Genomic DNA, 21,581 nt, shown 5'->3' on the forward strand with positions numbered 1-21,581 from the left:
TGGTCTTTTTTTTTTACTGACAGGGAGTTTGTCTCAGTCTTCTCTCAGTGGAGAGCTCCATTGTAAGAAAACATTCATCTTCAAAATTACATAGATAAGTTAATGCTGATGGCCCCAGGCAGATCAATTTAACCCCTGGTTGTCACAAAATCCCACGGCGCACCTGGACTTGCCTCATGGCACACAAGTGTGCCACAGCACACCAGGGAACCGCTGGTCTAATATGTGTGATTGACGGGAGAGATGATCAGAGGGGCAGAGTTTTTATCACCATGAAGAAAGGGACTGAGGTATGGGTAGAGTTTCTCAGTGAAGGTGCAGCTAGTAAAGGAGTAGATAAGAGCTGCAGCATCTACGTCATAAAAGGAGACCAGACCGTCCTCATAATCCACAAACACCCCGAGCTTCTGAGGCTTCGTCTTCAGAGAGAGGAGGACAACAGGGCCAGCACGAGCTGCATAATCATTTCCATTCCTCAACACTATAGCCCAGTAGCCTTTCGTGGGGCTCAGTGTGATTGTTCCCTTCCTGTTGATCGACCCTCTGGCCACTCCTACATCCCAGTCAGTCTTGCCTTTAACCTGAACCTCGTAGTAAAACTTTCCTGAAGAGAAGCTCTGCTTTCCTAAAACACAGACACAGACAGAAAATCTCTCTGGGTTGTCTGGGAGCTTCTTCCCTACATCACCATGATGTACTTGTTTCCCATCATCAGACAGGATGAGCCAGCGATGTGCTCTATCAGGATCCAGAGTCACCTCCACTGCATACTGCTGGACCCCCTTCAACTCAGCCTCAAGCAGCTTCTCCATCTCTCTCCTGAGTGTCTCCTCCAACTTCTCCACAGCTCTCCTCACAGTCCCCTCATATGATGAGTGATGGACACTGACCTCTGTCCAGTCCTTGGTGTGTGGAAGAGTGTTCAGGGATGGGAAGCTTTGGAGGAGGTGGAGGTGGTCTTCAGTGCGTGAGAGCTGCTCCACCTCAGCGGTTCTCTTCATCAGCTTGGAGATTCCATGTTCCAGCTCTTTGATGAAGCCTTCAGCCTGTTTCTCTGTTGTTTTCAGCTTCTCTTCAATCGCCTCAATGAGCTCATCCTGGCCTCTCTGCACAGACTGCATCAGAGCAGAGAACACCCGCACACTGTCTGCTATCTCTCTCTCTGCATCTTCCTTGTTGAGCTCTACTGACTGTTTGATTTCCTGGATCTTCAGTCGTCTCTCCTGGATCTTCTGCTGAATTTCAGCCTTTGTCTTCCCCAGCTCAGTTTTCTTTCTATCATATTCTTCTTCCATAGGAACAATTTGATGTAACTTGTGGTCTAACTCAGTGCAGAACCGACATACAAACATCTGGTCTGTCTTGCAGAACAGCTCCAGCGGTCTGTCGTGCTTCTTACACATCCTGTCTTCCAGGTTCTCCACAGGATCGATCAGCTTGTGTCTTTTCAGGCCCGTCATTTTCTGATGAGGCTCCAGGTGAGTCTCACAGTAGGAGGCCAGACACACCAGGCAGGACTTCAGGGCCTTCAGTTTGGGCCCAGTGCAGACATCACAGGGAACTTCTCCTGGTTTGGCACATGGTTGGTCTGAGCAGCTGCTGGCTTTCATCTGAGCTGCCTTTCTGAACTGAGCAGCCATCTCAGATATGAAAGTATTGACATGCAGCTCAGGTCTTGTGTGGAAAAGCTTTTTACACATGGGACACTGGCATGGGGCATTAACATCCCAGTGCTGAGTGATGCAGTCCTTGCAGAAGTTGTGTCCACATGGTGTGGAGACTGGATCAGTGAACACATCCAGACAGATGGAACACAGAAACTGATCTTCAGATAGGAGACAGCTGGCAGCAGACATATCTAGATACGGAAACCAAAAGGGAAAATGTGAAATAACAATACAGTAACACACAATGCTTGAATATTCACATAAAAAACATCAACGTTAGATTATTGGAATATTATCAAAAGTTATTTTGAGTTATGTAGTCAAATTGCACTTCACTGAAAACGTCATTTGACTAGTATCAGTGGAAAATGAAAACAGGGAAACATCCCATCTGGATACAGCTCAATTATTTGCCACTGCTCTCTGTTTAAACAGTAAATATTATCCACGGTACTCACCTGTGTTCGTCCAAGCCTCTGCTGTATTGTTGAGAAAAGCCTGGTTAACTTTTTAAAAAATTGAGAGAGAGAGAGAGAGAGAGAGAGAGAGACTTCTTGACTGCAGCAGTGTCTGTTGTTCTGAGTCACATTTAGTTTCACTTCAGGAATATGACGTTGAAAAACCTGTCTCTCCAGTGTTGCGCCACTTCTTACTGCAGTTATTAATCTTGTTGCAGTTAATGTTTTGTTTCGTCAGTCAGTTTTGGACATTGACATCACATTGACACCTCTGACCTCCCTGGAAGGTGGAAAGTAAAAGATAAATTCAAAATTTTCATCACAGTATCAGTCTGCTGTATAGTCACTCTTTAGCTGTTCATATTCTCTCCAAAACAAATCATACATAAACTCAGAATTGTGAAATGCTTCGACTAAGTGATTGGAAAACCCAATCTCAGTTCGGTAAATCTATAAACAGGATTGTAACCCACAGCTTGCAGGCACAATCCTCATCTTAGAATTAAAAAGTAGTATCACCATTATGTCTCTAGGCCTATATTTACACAACAACGCTCCCTGCATAAAATGCAAACTTTTTTGTTACAGCATGCGTTCTCTGCTTGACCTGGACTGCATCTATCTCTCTCTCTCCATCTCTCTCTCTCACACCTGGCCACTTTCTCTTTCTTTCTTTCTTTCTTTCTTTCTTTCTTTCTTTCTTTCTTTCTTTCTTTCTTTCTTTCTTTCTTTCTTCGCAGGGACATACAGTAGGGCATGACATGACATGTCATGACATGACATGACATGACATGACATGACATGACATGACATGACATGACATGACGGACATGGGCAGGCTAACCTCAAGATTCAAGATGTTTTATTGTCACTCCGTAGTACAAGTATCACGTGTGAAATTCTTGTGCTGTAGACTCCGTTTACAACATAGTGCAAAATAACAGGGCATATGGGTGCCGGAAAACAAGAGAAACAACAAGCAATAAGGCAGTAAAGTGATAAGACAAGTCAAAGACAGCGACATATTCACTGCACATAGGTGCAAATGACATGTACATACTTTAAACATACTTAAACATAATTGACATTCTGTTTGCACAGGTGCAAATAGCATATACCTAATTAAACATACAATTAAACATTAGACAACCTGACCTGACGAAGAGCATGTAAGGGCTCGAAACTTACTTTTAATATTGAAAAAAAGAAAGAAAAAACAAGTGCAAAATATCTGTTTGGTTACCAACACTGATCCCCTCGTATATATTATGATGTTGTGTGTTATATGATGTAGTGTTACTGTGATGGTGCTATGCAACTCCTTTTGAGACATGCTTGTCTAAGAAACAACTGTTCAGTTGTACCTCAGTGTAACAATGTGAGATTTCAGACTCAGATTGTGATAATTTCCCATGATGTAGTTTGGATGTAGTTGAACTACTTTTTGAAAGTAGTTTAACACATTCACTGCCAGCCGTTTTTCAAAACTGTAGTTAGCTTCTGCCAGAGGGTTTTTTTGAGGATTCTGGCTCATCTTTCAAGAGCCGAGGATTCGTTTCTGTTAGGATTTTGTGAACACACAATATCTCAAAAGAACTAATAGAATGTGTGCTTTCTCTGTCTAAAAGAGTTAGTTTGTAGAGTTAGTAGTTATGTAAGCATTAGCAGTTGAATACAGCATGGTTTCAGCGTCTGAAAATTTATTCTGAGATAAACGGCTTTTTGTGAAATTCGATAGAACAGTCACTTTAATCATTCATTTTTGGCATCAGTAAGACGTCAGACATCTAAACAATAGTTTTGAATAGTAATTTCCTCCATAACAGCAGGAAACACCCCTCTCCTTCAAACTCCTCCCTCCGTGTGTGTTCTTCTTGGCTGCAGCGGGCGTGTCACAAGCTCGTTTCTGTTGCTGCTGTAACCTCGCGTCACCAGGCTCACTGCTTTGCTGCTGCTCGTGTCTGCTGGCGGCCGCTGGGCAAGTCTGGATGGATGGGCTCGCTCGTTTCTTGGGGTTCTGAGAGCTTTGATGAAGCTTTTGCGATTCTGGTCTTATTTATGCTGCGTGTTTCAAAGTGTGTTCCACCCGTAATCTATTATGCAAATTTGCAAAACCCCACCGCCAGCTCCCAAGCGCGAAAGCGTTTTCGCCAATCCATTTTCATGAGAATGGCTTCCTCACACTGCTTTTTGCTTGCCTTCCTCTAGAATGGAGAGCACTGTCGCCACTTAGTGGGTCGGTGGAATGGGTTGTACAAGTTCGGTGGCTCCAATATTTTTATAGGAGACGTGGGGGGCATTGATCCACGTAGCACCGTCAAATTTTTTTTTTTTTTTTTTTTGACGTCTCAACTCGTCATTGGCAGTCAACCGTTGGAATTTTTTTGACGAGTCAACTCGCCATTGGCAGTGAACGTGTTAACATTATTATTTTTTAGAGTAGTTATGTAGTTTAACTACTTTTCATTGTGATGTATGTAGTTAGTAGTTTGGTAAACTAGTTTTAAAGTAGTTTCCCCAACACTGATTATGTATGATTTATGATTTATGGCATCAGTGATGCCATAAAGGACTGATGATGTCATAGACCTTATATGCTAATATAAAGCATGATGATGTCATATACCTTATATGCCAATATAAAGCATGATGATGTCATATACCTTATATGCTAATGAGGTCATATACATTGTGACATCACTGATATCACAATGGCTCTGCAAGTGTGAAGGTGTAAAATACATAACATTTTGCTGTAGCGCCCCTATGGGTGTATTTCTCTTGTTCACACCAGATTCATGCCGGACCCCTGAACAGAGTTTTGGCAAATTTTGGAGGAGCTCCTCATAGAAGACTGTACATAACTCTTCAGAATAAATCATCCTTTTCTAAAATAGATTAATAATGTCTCAAACAATATGATCAGTGACACGTGCACCGAACAAATCCTCACATGCACCCTGCATCCCACTTGAATCAGGTCCTATACTGCAGTCTCCCTCTTTGTTAAAGCTTTGGTGACAGATAGAAGATTTGGTTGACTTTGCTAATGGAGACATCCTTCAGTCTGGGTAGTCCCCCCTTCGGGCAGTCGTCCATCCTCTGGCCTCTGGTGTACATATCTGTGATGTTGTCTGTGGAGTGGAGCGGCGCCGTGTTGTTCATGTTCACTCCAAACAACAGCAGCACAATGAGGGTCAATGCAACCAGCAGATAGATTGGTAGAAAGAAGAAGAAACCAAAATGGGAGCCAAGGTAAAGAACAAAACCAAAGATGGCCCTCTCAGGTAGAGGAGAGGCAGAGTTTTCTACCATGACCTTCATCGTCACTTCTGTGTTGCTTTGACGCAGGAATCAGTGATTATTCTGACAGACACTGATGATGCCATAGACATCGGAGATCACCAATTCTATGCACTAGTGGACCCGTGGGAGTTAGACCCCCTAGGAGTTAGACCCCCCCAGTCTACTAACAGATCTGATCTCATCAGTGATGATGCCATCAGTGGTGATGTCACCAGATGATGTCATCATTGCTCAAGTGACATCACATCATTAGGTAATTAGGGCATTTGCCTAATTAAAGAAATCTGGCTCCATCAGGTCACCGGCATGGGTGCTCTTTACACTTCCTGAAAGTTTCAGCCCGATCGCACGTAAAATGGCATAGCTGTGGCCGAACAAAATTCTGCTCTCTCATACACGGACACACTTCTCATTCTTATAGTAGATACTAGTGGACCCATGGGAGTCAGGCTGAGTTCACACAGGATCAGGCGCTCGCATTAGCCCCATGAAAACATGAAAACAAGGAAGTAACTCGGTGCGGATTTGCTACGAAAATGACGTTTCACGCAACTATGGACTATTATTTCATCACCTGGTGAGTACCCGATGTCACAACATGTACAGTACATAGCGCTTTCTGGCGCTGTGTTTTGTTGACTTTGAATGGCGATATCGATACCGATACTATTGCACCCAGAGGGCGCAGTTTCTCCGATAGCAAAAACTTTGAAAAGTTGCCAAATGGGGCTTTAACGACTCATACCAGCTGAGTCAGCAGGGGCGGAGTTTCTGCATGCAGTCAAACGTGGATTACTCGATGCAGAATACATATACACAAGGTAAGCACTGTGCATTTGCTTTATATTACTTTGTATCATTATAGATTATAATGTACTGCCCCTGCTCCGGTGTGAACGGGCACAATTAGGGAGAAGCGAGAAGGGAAATAAGGCCTTCCCTTTGGGAAACAGGCCGGTCTCTGAAGAAAAGGTTTCTGGTGAGTGAGACGGTGAATAGAGGAAGGTCACAGCTGAGGTGGAGAGGACACAAAGTGGCTGTCGCCTGCACGCCTTCTGTAGAAAGTTAGCGGGACAAGGCCCGCGCAGACCGACCCTGCCCGGATTGCCACCCTCTTTGTGCGGCAGTGAAGCATTGACTGTGGACAACTTGGGACTCTGATCACGTTCTCAGAGTCACTAGATGTATTTGCTTGCCAGGCACACACACACACACACACACACACACACACTCGCTAGTCTATACGCACACTCACAGATAGCTTAGTCGGTGGATGTTGGATCGGCACCGCCATTGTGTGGCACTGAAACGATGTGGGACTGTGAAAGCGACTCACACACCCACATTCTCAGGCAGCAAATGAACAGCATTAACTCGAGTGGAATTAAGAGGCAGCGATGGAGCATTTGAAACCATTACGCCCCATTACTCCCAAAACATGTCCAGGTCTCTTATTTCTCCATCAATCTGAGGTGGCAGTCCAGAGTGTATAACACAAGCTGTTTGGTTGATGCCTTTTACTCTCAGCTCTTTAAACATCCTGCATAAGCCCATAGTATGAGCAGCACAGGGTATGGTTTATCATTATTAAACTAGAACACCCTCTTCTCTCCCTCCCCCTCAGTCTCTCTCTCTCTCCCTCAGTCTCTCTCCCCCTCTCTCTCTCTCCCTCTCCTCTCTCTCCCTCAGTCTCTCTCGTGAGCCTTATGGTCTCATTATGCTTTCCGCATCAGCGAGGAACGCGAGTGTCCGCGCGGAAAAGTGACGTCAAATCAGCAGACACGCCCCTCCGCAAGGCTCCGTGCGGACGGTTTTCGACCGGCCGTGCGCACGCCGAATTTTGTAACTACGCGGACGCGGACACGGACGCGGCTGGGCGGACAAAGTGAAGTTTTCAAGACTCGCGCTCAATTCCGCCTGCAGAAACCCACACAGAGTATAAAAGCTCCACACGTTTCCTCGTCAGGATTCCGTGTCTCTCATTTCCGTGCGGCCGGCCAAAGCGTCAAGCATAATCCAGGCTTTAGACTGATGACATCACTGATGAGATCATGACTGATGACATCATCACTGATGACATCATCAGTGACATAATCGCTGAACTATCAGCCTTAGGGCAATCAGCCTTAGGGCAATTAATGACATCACTGATGACATCATCACTGGGACTTTGTGTGTGTGTGTGTGTGTGTGTGTGTGTGTGTCTGTCTCGTGTGTGCGTGTGTATGTCTCGTGTGCGTGTGTGTGTGTGTGTGTGTGTGTGTGTGTGTGTGCGTGAGTGAATTTATGACATCACTGATGATGTCATCATTGGGACAGACAAACAGACAGAGCCCTAGCTCCGTTTTATTTACTATACTATAATATGACGTCATCAGTCACCACTGGTCACCACTCGACAATGATCACCAGATGGGTGAAGCCACTTCTATAACAGACTGCGACTTTCCACTCAATGATTGTGGGGCATGACATAATCACCGACACTGATATGACATCATCAGTCGGGGGCGTCTAACTAGTCTAGCATGTCGGGGAGGAATCAGTCTGATGGAGAAGAGGGGAAGGGGGTTTTACAGAATGTAGGGAAACAGTGGATGGATACATCCAGGAGGCGGTAATACATCATAAAGGATGCCAACTACCATAAAACACCACAGAAGAAGAAGACTTTGCGTGTCTGTCTGTCTGTCCGGCCGTCCATCCTTCCACTCGATGGTTGTGGGGCATGGCATAATCAGTGGGTATGACATCATCAGTCAGGGGCATTTGCATGTGTGATACTCCCAAAAAGGGTTTGGAGATATATGTTGTTTGTATGAAGGTCTTGTTTATTTTCTAAGATGCACTTTATGTATTTTTGGGTCAAACTGGATATATAGGTTAAATGATACCTTGCACTTCTATGTTACACCAGTAGGCGGCAGCAGTGACTTTTCATGGCTACTCGTTTGGGACTTAACTCAGGACGCACCGACATCCGGGTCATAATCCACACGCTTTGGAGAAAGAAAGTCAACGCTTGTCCTGTCTCCTGTCTTTTCACACCTTATCCAGGTTTGTTGTCACCAAATATGGTCTAGAAAGCTAAAAAGGAGTGCTTGTGAGAAGTATGAACGTTTCTATATGCTGTATGTTTGTAACTAACCGAAACGGGACCTTAAACTAGTGATTTTCTTGTATTTGGTAATGGCGTTTTAGCCACAAGCTAATCTCCATTCTTTATTTCTTTTTGGTATCACTTTAGCTTCTGGGCATTACGAATTGATTAGACTGAAAACCACAATGTGTATAAATGTGTATAAGTTAACAGTTTCCGGCTAAAGTAATTTACAGTGTTAGTAGCTAAATGTAGCTCTGGTTAGCTGAACACATCTTAGCCTCAGGGAGCTAACCATTGATCACCACGGTGCCAAGACACCTAGCGCCACTCTAGGGTATTGACCAGGTTTTCGTGGGCTACGTGTAAATGAGTTACAAGGTTATTGTCATTGGAATTTGTGTTGTGTTGATTGTGTTGATTGATCTCAAGTGCTAAAGTCTTTCTGTTACTGTCATGATATAATAGTCTATAAAATGGTACATTATTGTCGAAAATACATTCTTTTATAAGGAAGCTTATTTGATTAAGACTATGCTGTATGGAAAAGAAGACATGTAGATGGAAAAAGAGACATGCATGTAGAACTGAAAATGGTTTATTTTTGTAATTATACAAAACAGGATTTATTTTGAGAAACTTAAGAGAGTTTTGATGCTGAAGTATTTTGTATACTATGAACATGTTTTCTTGAAGAGAAGAATAGCTGGGTGCGACCAGTATAAACTTTTGAAAACATAACAGAAAAAAAGACAAAAGAAAGTAATGAGAAATAAATATAATCCACACGCTTTGGAGAAAGAAAGTCAACGCTTGTCCTGTCTCCTGTCTTTTCACACCTTATCCAGGTCGTAACCAAACAAGGTTTGGATTATCAATTAATTTGTCAACGGTACCAAGCCTGGGACCCGTTACAAATTCATGGGGGCTCGTATCCGGGATCAGCGCCACCTTCTGGTCCGGAGCTGATCCAACCTGATGACATCTGGGACCGACCGACCGACCGACCGACCAACCGACCGATGCAGAGGCTGATGCGTGCGGAGACCTGTGACCCTGAGTGAGCGGTGATCCTTGGCCCGTAGACTGTGCGCCTGACCGTGAGCGAGAAGGAGGAGCTAAGATGGCGGACAGTGGGAGGAAGAGCCTAGTGTGGGACATTAGGAAATGCCTACTCACCATGTCGGCGGAAGAGCTCCACCAAATCACCCAGACGGTGGGTCCAGTGTCGGGATGGGAGGAGTCCGAGCCACAGGAGGGAGACCATGAGGGATGCTTCGACTACATCAGTTCGTATATGTACAGTGAGCGCTTACTTAAGGCAGAGGACAGTGGTATGGGTGAATTACTGGTTTTGAAGTATGATATTGATGCAATTCTTAAGAACCGTGATGCAATGCTACTGTTAGGTGTAAGGGGTGATTCTGAATCACAGACCATGCACACAGACACTCAACCCATTCACACTCATGATGGCAATGCCACTCAAACAAGCCAAACTACAACCGAGACCGGTCAGATGTCCCCAGCTGATGATGTAGTCACTCTTGCTACAGCCGTCCCAACCAGTGTTGCTTTACCTAGCAATAGTACTGATAGTCTTAACACTAGCCCGGTGCCTATTGCCCCAGCATCAAGCTTAGCTAATGCTACAATGCCTGACACATCGAACACTGAGTTGCTTAAAATGCTCGCCAGCTATGAAGAGCTTAGCAAACAAATAATACAGTGTATTCCAGGATACCTACCTGCTGTACACTTACCTGCTACACAGTCACCAGTGTACTTACCTGCTACACAACCACCTGCTACACACTTACCTGCTGTACACTTACCTGCTACACAGTCACCAGTGTACTCACTTCCTACACACTTACCTGCTGTACACTTACCTGCTACACAGTCACCAGTGTACTTACCTCCTACACACTTACCTGCTGTACACTTACCTGCTACACAGTCACCAGTGTACTCACTTCCTACACACTTACCTGCTGTACACTTACCTGCCACACAGTCACCAGTGTACTTACCTGCTACACAGTTACCTGCTACACAGTCACTAGTGTACTCACCACCATCTCCAGCCTTGCCTAGCAAGCTTCACCGTGATACGCCAGACAGTAACCCATCTGGTGAATCTATCACTCAGCCAATCCCTGATAGGATGGTCTCCTTAAGAGAGCTCTCCTACCTCCAGAGGAGGGAGTTTAAGGTACAAGGGGGTCAAATCGGTGACAGTTCATCGGACATCACCTACAATAATGTCTGCAAACAAGTTGAAGAAGGAATAAAGGAACGCTTCAGTGATCCAGAAATAGTCCGTGGTGTGCTCAAAATAATAAGACCTGGCAACTTCAAAGATATGCTCATAAATAAAGATGACATAACAGTGACTGAGCTCAAGGGGTTTCTCCAAGCCCACCTAAGAGAAAAAAACAGCACAGAATTATTCCAGGAGCTCATGTGCACAAAACAAGACGAGAACGAGACACCACAACAATTTCTCTACCGTGTAATTGGTTTAAAACAACGTATCCTCTTCACATCTAAACTGTCAGACGCAGGCATAAAATACTCTGCAGCGACAGTTCAAGACGTTTTCCTGCATACAGTGTACCAAGGCTTAGGACACAAACACACAGACATTCGCAGAGAACTGAAACCTCTCCTGTCAAGTGGCGAAGTCAGTGATGAAACAATCTTACGCCACGTGATGAGAATCACCAGTGAAGAAAGTGAGAGACAGAGGAGACTCGGCTCCTCCCGTCGTCAAACCGCAACAACTGCACACAGCGCACAGCTCGAGCTGAGTACAGTTAAGGGGTCTAACAACAAACAAGACAATACGGATCGCAACACCAAACCAGAACTGTATAAGGACCTTGTAGCCAAAGTAAATGACCTCACCAGAATGGTTGAGGCAATGAAGCAACAAAACCAACCAGGACCGGCACACGATGAATATCGGTATCCTCAAAATAGGATGCGACCAAGACGGGGAAGACCCTACGGTTGCCCAAAATGTGTCGAACAAAATCGTCAAGACTGCAACCATTGTTTCACATGTGGGGAGGAAGGACACCGTGCAACTGGCTGTCTACAGCGACAACAGAGTCAGGGAAACTTCAACCGGCCGCTGTCGAGGGACGAGCAGTGACCGGATCTGAAAAGAAGTCCCAACCTGAATGTTCCAGTAAAAGAAAATCTGATAGTAGTAAAACAAGCCTTGCCTCAGCCACCACTCAAAAAACAGCTAATACGCAAAATAACTGTAAACAAACATTGCCATCTCCTGAGCTACCACTCACAGCAAGGGGAGCCGTTGCTAACCTAATTGGAAGAAAAGCCTTAGTTCAATGTAATCTAAATGGTTTAGCAGCCACGTCATTGCTTGACACCGGGGCACAAGTTAGTATGGTGAGCCGTGCCTGGAAAGATGAATACATGCCTGACCTCAATGTTCGTCCAGTGTCTGAAATAATTCAGGAAATAGATGACCTCAAGGTCTTTGCAGTAAATGGAGACCTTGTTCCATTCGATGGATGGATAGCCATAACGATAAACCTGCCAGGAAATGAGGACCCCAGTCTTTCCATCAATGTCCCATTCCTAGTCAGTAGTTTACCAATGGAGAGGCCTTTGCTTGGTTTTAATGTTTTAGAACAGCTCATCTCCAGTCAACCAGAACGATTAGGACCTGTGCTAGTTCACTTGCTTTGTAATGCCATCTCTGTTCCCAGTGAAAAAGCTGAAGCCATCGTGAGCTTTATTCAGACAGCAAGGCCAGTCATGCGGCAGGGACGCCTGAGGACAGGTGCCCAGGATATCGTCATCCCAGCTGGTCAAGTGTCGTGGGTGAAGTGCCGGTTTCCACCAAACATGGACGCTGCTGATCGTTTGGTGTTGTTTGAAACAGATGAAGACAGAGTGCCGTTGGAGCAGCTGGATGTAGGGCCAGGTCTGTTCAACATCCAAAACCCTGCAAAGCCCTATGTCACCATACCAGTCGGTAACAATACCAAACATGATGTTACCTTAACACATTGAGTGCCACAGCGCTTCAGTAAAATTGTCTGGAGCCTGTGCCAGATTCACTTCCATTCAGTTGAAAACAGCTATAGAATTTTTTCTATTATGGCTATATTAACGGGGCTGGACTTTAATGAAACATTGAACACTCCTGCTTCTTCCAAAGAAGAAATTTTGTTTCTAGACAGTTCCATTATGAAATTACAGCCTCTCAAAAAAGTGCACTTTCAAGGGTTTTCTGTCGTTTCTGTCGTTTTTTTTTACTTTCCAAGATATAGGCCCTTTTATGAATACCTTTTGCACTCTAATTTTGAGCACATTCACTGACTCTGGCTGGTGTTTTCTGATGTGGTGGCGTGTGGTGTGGTTTCTGTGAAGCCTGTGTGCCACACACCCCTCTCCCCCCCCCCCCCCCCTCCCCCCTCTCCCCTCTCCACCTCTGAGCTGCGGGCTCCTCCCACACGCACAGAGTTTGTTTTCTCGTTTTTGCCCCGGACAGATCCCAGCGCCCATCAAGAAGGAAATGATGCGCGCTGGCAAACGCGACTGAACGAAAAGGCTTGGCCGTTCGGCTTCGGATGCTGGCTTTCTAGGAAATCGTGTGGAGATAGATAGAAGCATAAGAGCTCAGTTGTGAGCGCGGATGCAGCCGAGCCCACTGTCCGCTGTAGACAGAGCAATATATACGGCTCTGGCAGAAAGCATGCATCGGTTTCCACTTTCTCCGCTGTCTCCTGTACAAAGTAAAGGATCTGAGGTGGGTGGAGCAGCTCCTGTGACGATGTTTAAGGTGGCGCCGTGTGATCCCTTGAAGGGATTCATGCTCACTGGCTAGGTACGACCTTAAACAGCAGAATTATGGAATAATATGAATTATGATTTTAGGACGTCCACAGACGTCCTTGGCACTCCTCGTTACTTTTTTTTAGGACGTCCACAGACGTCCTTGGCACTGAATGTGTTAACACGAAAGACAGCTTTAGGAATCCTGCAGCATGTTGGAAGTGTTGTGGAGGCTGACATTCCTGCCACACCACAATCTGAGGCAACAGTCAGTGAGGTCACCACCACTCAAACCAGTGAACCACCTCCACCACTCTGGCATCCACCTGTAAGCCTTGACCACTTGGAGGAAGAACAACAGGAGACTGCTAAACAAATGCTGTATGAGGAGTCCAAAGCCTTCGCAAGAGACAGAAATGACTTTGGGTGCATCCCAAACCTACAAATGGTGATAAATCTGAAGGATGATATCCCTGTGCAGAGAGCGTACACTTCCATTCCAAAGCCACTCTTTAGAGAAGTAAAGGAATATATCCAGGACCTCCTAGTGAAGGGATGGATCGTGAAATCTAAGTCTCCCTATTCTGCCCCGGTCGTGTGTGTGCGAAAGAAGGATGGCACACTACGCCTCTGCATAGACTATCGCCTGCTAAATCAAAAGACAGTCCCTGATAGGCATCCACTGCCTCGGATTCAGGACTTGACGGACACTCTGGGAGGATTCTCATGGTTCAGCATCCTTGACCAAGGGAAGGCCTACCACCAGGGGTTTGTCGCAGAAGGTTCACGCCATCTCACAGCCTTCATCACCCCCTGGGGGCTTTATGAATGGGTGAGGATGCCATTTGGTTTATCCAACGCCCCCGCCGCTTTTCAGAGAAGCATGGAGGAGATGTTGAGCTCCTTAAGGGATGAATGTTGCATTCCTTACCTGGATGATGTTCTGTGTTATTCCAAGTGCTTCAATGACCATGTGGAAGTGATCCGTAAAGTTCTTCAAGCTCTGCAGCATCATGGGGTGAAGCTTCGACCAGAGAAGTGTGAGGTGTTCCAGCGAGAGGTTCGGTACGTGGGGCGCCTGGTGTCCGCTGAGGGAGTTCGAATCGACCCCAAAGACTTTGAGGCTGTGCTGGCTTTGAAAGACAAGACACCACAAACAGTCGGTAACATCAGACAGGTCCTCGGCTTCCTAAGCTACTACAGGTCCTACATACAGGACTTCTCCAGGATAGCCAAGCCGCTATATGAGCTACTCCAAGTGAAGCACTCAATGCCACCAACCCATCACCGTCACTCTAAGACCAAAGGTCCACAGCTTTCATCTAGAGCACCGATTGACTGGACGGCAGACCACCAGAAGATATTGGAGAGGCTCATCCACATGCTAATCAACCCACCCATCTTAGCATATCCAAATTTCGAGCAGCCCTTCGTCCTGCATACAGATGCGTCGGAACAAGGGCTCGGCGCAGTCCTTTATCAGCAGCAAGAGGGAAAACTGCGCGTCATTGCCTATGGATCACGGACGCTGACGCCAGCCGAGAAGAACTACAACCTACATAGCGGAAAACTGGAGTTCCTCGCTCTAAAGTGGGCAGTGTGTGAAAAATTTAGAGACTATTTATTTTATGCTCCACACTTTACCATCTACACGGATAATAACCCACTGACCTACGTAATGAGCACTGCAAAACTCAACGCAGTCGGACACCGCTGGGTGGGAGAGTTATCAGATTTCCGCTTCAACATCAAATATAGACCTGGGAAAACCAATATTGACGCTGATACACTCTCCCGTCTCCCTCTCGATATTAACAGCTACGTGACAACATGCACTGAGGAGCTGTCGCAGGACGTGCTACATGCAACCTGGGAAGGTAGTCAAGCAGCCCAGGGGAAAGATGTGGCATGGATAGCTGCCCTCTACACTTCCTCTCTTGATGTGATCCCACAGCCTCGTCTACTCCTCCCTGAGATCAGTCAAGATGAACTTGCAAAAGCCCAACAAGAGGACCCTGCTATTGGAGAAATAATAAGGCTCAAAAAGGCGAGTGGTGTCCTCACTGACGAAATACGGAGATCTGTGAATGGACTCACCCGAAAGCTCCTTCATGAGTGGAGTCGACTACACTTTGAAAATGGAATTCTATACAGACGCACACCAGAAAGAAAACAGTTAGTCCTCCCCGCCAAATACCAATCTGTTGCCCTGAAACACCTCCATGACAACATGGGACACGTGGGTACAGAGCGAGTGCTTCATCTCGCCAGAGAAAGGTTTTACTGGCCGTATATGAAAAAGTATATAGAGGACTATGTCACAAGAAAATGCTCTTGCATAAAACAAAAGAAACCCACAATACACGTGCGCGCACCTATGGGTGGCTTAAAATCTAACTTTCCCCTTGAATTGGTCTGCATAGATTACTTACATCTAGAGAAAAGCAAAGGAGGCTATGAGTACATTTTAGTGGTAATCGACCATTTTACCAGATTCGCTCAAGCCTACCCAACCAAAAATAAATCTGGCCATACTGCAGCAGAGCGCATATACAATGATTATGTACCTCGTTTCGGCTATCCAAATAAACTCCACCATGACCAAGGACGCGAGTTCGAGAATGATCTCTTTCGAACATTAGGACGGCTGTCAGGGGTCGGCCATTCTCGAACATCCCCGTACCACCCCCAGTGTAACCCAGCTGAGCGTTTAAACCGCACAATTTTGCAAATGTTACGGACACTGACGGACAAGGAAAAGGAGAGATGGAAAGAACATCTTCCACAGGTTATACATGCGTATAACTGTACCCGCCACGAGTCAACCGGGTACTCGCCTCACTATCTGCTGTATGGGCAACACCCTCGCCTCCCTGTGGATCTTCTGTTTGGATTACTGGAGGAGACAGATCCAGTAACACACAGAGGATATGCAGAGAAATGGTCTAAAAGAATGACAGAAGCATACAAGATTGCGAACAAAAACAGTCTGTCATCTAGTGCAAGGGGCAAGTCCTATTATGATCAAAAGGTGCGGGGGGTAGTGCTTAAACCAGGAGATCGAGTGCTAGTGAAAAACCTAAGTGAACGGGGTGGGCCCGGGAAACTGCGCTCCTACTGGGAGAAAAGGATATATCTGGTAAAAGGACAAATCTCAGACAATCCTGTATATGTCATTCATCCAGAAGGAGAATATAATGGAAAAACCAGAACCCTGCACAGAAATCTGCTACTGCTAGTCAATGATTTGCCAGTTGACTCTCCACCACAACCTGTCAACACAGTTGTGAAACCAGCAAAAAGACAAAGAACCCCTCAGCTGAGAGCAAACCCTGAGGAAAACCAGGCTCACAGTGATGAGACAGACTCTGAAGATGAGTGGACAGGAGGTTACTGGTTGAGGACGCCTGTAAACAGGATCGAACAGAGAACTGGGCACGACAAACCGACAGTGTCACAGAGAAAGCTAACGCCAGTGTCGGAAGCACCATCTCATTCCTCCCCTGCAAAGGTTACAGCTCTAACTCCTAAAAGACCTGCCATAGTCCAAAGAGAACATGTAAAAATAATACCTGTGAGAGAAACACAACCGATGATGACATACTCACCTGATGAAACACCTGAAAGTGACAATGAACAGATGGACAATCAAAACTCACCTGAAAGGATGGAGGATCAAAACTCACCTGAAAGAGAGGAGGATGATCAAAACTCACCTGGAAGGATGGAGGATCAAAACTCACCTGAAAGAGAGGACGATCAAAACTCACCTGGAAGGATGGACGACCAAAACTCACCTGAAAAAGAGGACAATCAATACTCACCACAGCTTGAGGATGAACAAGATGTACACCCGCAACAAGGACAGGAAGAGAGACTGATTCCCCCCCCTGTAGTATCTAGTCCTGTAAGAGATGAACATAGAGGGATTAGACAATCAGCCCGGGAGAGAAGACCAAGACAGATACTTACATATGAGACACTTGGCCAACCCTCTCTATATGCCTACCCCACTATTGATACAGTTACTGCATACACAACACCTTCTCACTCACCTGTATTGAGTATGCCCCACCACATCCAGCCATTTCTCTCACCTGTGCCTTACACATCGCCAATGTACATGCCGTACACATATGTAACACCGCGCACATCACCGACATGCATGTCATATGCGCATCCATTCGCTTACATGCCGTGCACCACACCCGTTTACTGATGGGGAAAGGAGTATTTGATTTTTGATTTTGAAGAAATGCCAGAAGCCATTTTTGTTTGAAATGTCAGGAGCCATTTTTGTTTGTCGGGGTGAATGTGATACTCCCAAAAAGGGTTTGGAGATATATGTTGTTTATATGAAGGTCTTGTTTATTTTCTAAGATGCACTTTATGTATTTTTGGGTCAAACTGGATATATAGGTTAAATGATACCTTGCACTTCTATGTTACACCAGTAGGCGGCAGCAGTGACTTTTCATGGCTACTCGTTTGGGACTTAACTCAGGACGCACCGACATCCGGGTCATAATCCACACGCTTTGGAGAAAGAAAGTCAACGCTTGTCCTGTCTCCTGTCTTTTCACACCTTATCCAGGTTTGTTGTCACCAAATATGGTCTAGAAAGCTAAAAAGGAGTGCTTGTGAGAAGTATGAACGTTTCTATATGCTGTATGTTTGTAACTAACCGAAACGGGACCTTAAACTAGTGATTTTCTTGTATTTGGTAATGGCGTTTTAGCCACAAGCTAATCTCCATTCTTTATTTCTTTTTGGTATCACTTTAGCTTCTGGGCATTACGAATTGATTAGACTGAAAACCACAATGTGTATAAATGTGTATAAGTTAACAGTTTCCGGCTAAAGTAATTTACAGTGTTAGTAGCTAAATGTAGCTCTGGTTAGCTGAACACATCTTAGCCTCAGGGAGCTAACCATTGATCACCACGGTGCCAAGACACCTAGCGCCACTCTAGGGTATTGACCAGGTTTTCGTGGGCTACGTGTAAATGAGTTACAAGGTTATTGTCATTGGAATTTGTGTTGTGTTGATTGTGTTGATTGATCTCAAGTGCTAAAGTCTTTCTGTTACTGTCATGATATAATAGTCTATAAAATGGTACATTATTGTCGAAAATATATTCTTTTATAAGGAAGCTTATTTGATTAAGACTATGCTGTATGGAAAAGAAGACATGTAGATGGAAAAAGAGACATGCATGTAGAACTGAAAATGGTTTATTTTTGTAATTATACAAAACAGGATTTATTTTGAGAAACTTAAGAGAGTTTTGATGCTGAAGTATTTTGTATACTATGAACATGTTTTCTTGAAGAGAAGAATAGCTGGGTGCGACCAGTATAAACTTTTGAAAACATAACAGAAAAAAAGACAAAAGAAAGTAATGAGAAATAAATATAATCCACACGCTTTGGAGAAAGAAAGTCAACGCTTGTCCTGTCTCCTGTCTTTTCACACCTTATCCAGGTCGTAACCAAACAAGGTTTGGATTATCAATTAATTTGTCAACGGTACCAAGCCTGGGACCCGTTACACATGCTCAGTTGATGGATTGTGTTTGTTTACTAATATGACATCATCTGTCACCACTTATAGAAGCGGCTGCTTTAAGACATTCCGTGCCATAACGGACAAACACATTAAGTCAGATATAGAAGCGGCTGGACTGCTTAAAAATTGGACCTTGGATATCGATTCAGGGCCTATATTTTGTTGTTTGGTGCGGTGTGTTTCTTATTCCCATGGAACTGGGTAAGACCTAAAACAATAAGAGTGAGGACTTCTTTCTAGACTCACCATCCTGTACTGACATTCAGCAATCAAACAGTACAGGGAGATAACCATCGTAGAAGAGCCAGAAAGGCCATTTTCTCCACTGACCTGTAATCTCAATAGACCAGAATGCAATACAGCCTCAAGTTATGTAGCATTTCTTGAGTGATAAAGATCTGCACTCACTAATGTATCACTATCGCTGTTGCTCTCCCCACCTACGGTACATGCATCACCCACAGCTGAAAGTGTGTGCACAATCATAATCATTTCCTCCTAGTGAACATCTTGTGAAGTGCAACCTGCGGAAGAGACGATTATGTACCCTTTTCCCAGTAGCCATTTTGAGTGTAAAAGGAGGGCAAACACAGGTGGAACCAATAACATTAATGAGGACCCTGGCACTAGAACACCTAAATGGAATGGCACCATCATTAATGTTTGCCCTGCTTTGACACCTCAAATTGGCTGCTGTGAAAAGGGTCTGGGCCAGTAAGGCATTGATTGGACCAGTTGATTGATCAGTCAGTAGACCAATTTGCACAGTGATAAGCCTTTGATCTCTGCTTCCCTGCGTTGTCATTGGCCCTCTCTCTCTTCCGCACACTCTGTTGTGCTTTTTCTGACCAATTAGATTGGCAATCACTTCATCGTTATTCAGAAGGTTGTGCGGAGTGGCCAGGCTGGTGACGACTTTGAATTATGAAGTGACAAGAAAAGGACTGCTTTCATTGCAGAGGCAATGGTTTGAAAATGACCAGTCAAATCCATTGGTCTGTTTATTCATTGGCAGCATATCTCTAAAAGTCATGAAGGGAAATGCATGACGCTTGCTAGAAATGAGGTCATAGGCCAATTTAAAACTGGGCAACGTTCCAGCCCCACTGGCCAAAAGGGGGCATGGCCATGCGGCCAATCACAAAAAGGCACTTCCACACAGATTCACGTAACACCACAAAACTTTGTAAAAAGTTTGGTCAAGGACGAAGTGATTAACATTCCACGCCCACTGTCAAAAGTGGGTGTGGATATGGGTGTGGCCAATTCACATAGTTTGTAGAAAGGTTGGCAGAGGTATGCACTCAACCAAGTGCTCTCTAGCTTATTTATTATATATGCGGTGTTGGCCCACCTGCATGTTGCCACAGGACACCTGCTGGACCCCCTGCAGTTTGCCTACTGAGCAAAAAGGTCAGTGGATGATGCATTCAACATAGCAGCATCACTTATTGCAACATGTCGACTCCCCAGGGACATATGCAAGGAATCCTGTATGTGGACTTCAGTTTGGCGTTTAACACCACCATCCTAGAAATCCTCCAGACTCACCCAGCTCGGTGTGCCAGCCTCCACCTGTCAGTGGATCATAAACTTCTCGAGAGACAGGACGCAGCAGGTGAGGCTGAGAAAGATCACATCCTTCATCTGAATCATCAGCACTGGCGCCCCCCAGGAATATGTGTTCTCCCCCTGGTTCTTCCTCCTCTACACGAACGACTGCATCTCCGGGGACCCATCTATCAAACTCCTGAAGTTTGCAGAACGGTCATCAGCCTCATCTGAGACCTCTGCATACAGACGAGAGGTTGAACAGCTGGCCTTCTGGTGCAGTCAGAACAACATGGAGTTGAACAAGCTCAAAACTGTAGAGATGATAGTGGATTTCAGCACCGTGTCTACAGTGAAAACCTATACGTTTTCTGGGATCCACAATCTCCCAGGACCTAAAGTGGGAGTCCAATAGTCACAATCATCAAAGGCCCAGCAGAGGATGTACTTCCTACTTCAGCTCAGGAAGTACTACAAGGTTCAGGAGCTGCTGATCCAGTTCTACACTGCCATCATCCTGCCTGTCCTCTACAACTCCATCAATGTCTAGCTTGGGTCTGCCACCAAACACGATAGGCACAGACTACAACGGACGGACAGGACTGCAGAGAAAACCACTGGCGCAAACCTGCCCTCCATCCAGGACTTTTACTCCCCCAGAGTAAAAAAAAAAAAAAAAAAAAAGGCAGGAAAGATCATCACTGACCCATCTCACTCTGGACATGATCTGTTCAAACTCCTCCCCCCTCTGGTATTTAGGCATAATAAGAACAGTTTCTTCTCACAGGCCATCACTCTGATCATGAACACTTCAATCAGTCACTTCATCACTTCACTTGAACACTTCGCTGCTGAATCACTTTACCTTGGTCACTTTGATCGAAGGTACTTCTCTACCAGCACACAGCCCTGTGGTGGGCCGATGGTGGAAGATCTCACTCTGACTGCTTCTGGTCTGTGTGTGTGTGTGTGTGTGTGTGTGTGTGTGTGTGTGTGTGTGTGTGTGTGTGTGTGTGTGTGGAAGGGGGGGGGGGGGGTTAATTGTCTACATGAAGTAGGTGCTACTCTGCTGCACAGGGATATTTCTGTTACGGGCACAAACCCCAGCTCACACC

At 45.3% G+C, this 21,581-nt stretch overlaps 1 protein-coding gene across 1 annotated transcript; it reads right to left on the bottom strand.

Moving 5' to 3' along the window:
* Positions 1-218: 218 nt before the first annotated feature.
* Positions 219-1,856, bottom strand: LOC310773009 (E3 ubiquitin-protein ligase TRIM39-like; the record flags this gene model as incomplete). Its single annotated transcript, XM_083632942.1, has 1 exon — positions 219-1,856. The coding sequence occupies one exon, from the start codon at positions 1,854-1,856 to the stop codon at positions 219-221; it is 1,638 nt and encodes a 545-aa protein (XP_083489068.1).
* Between the last annotated feature and the right edge of the window lie 19,725 nt (positions 1,857-21,581).

This window comes from Poromitra crassiceps (assembly GCF_964638095.1).
Source record: "Poromitra crassiceps genome assembly, chromosome: 3".
NCBI classification, from domain to species: Eukaryota; Metazoa; Chordata; class Actinopteri; order Beryciformes; family Melamphaidae; genus Poromitra; species Poromitra crassiceps.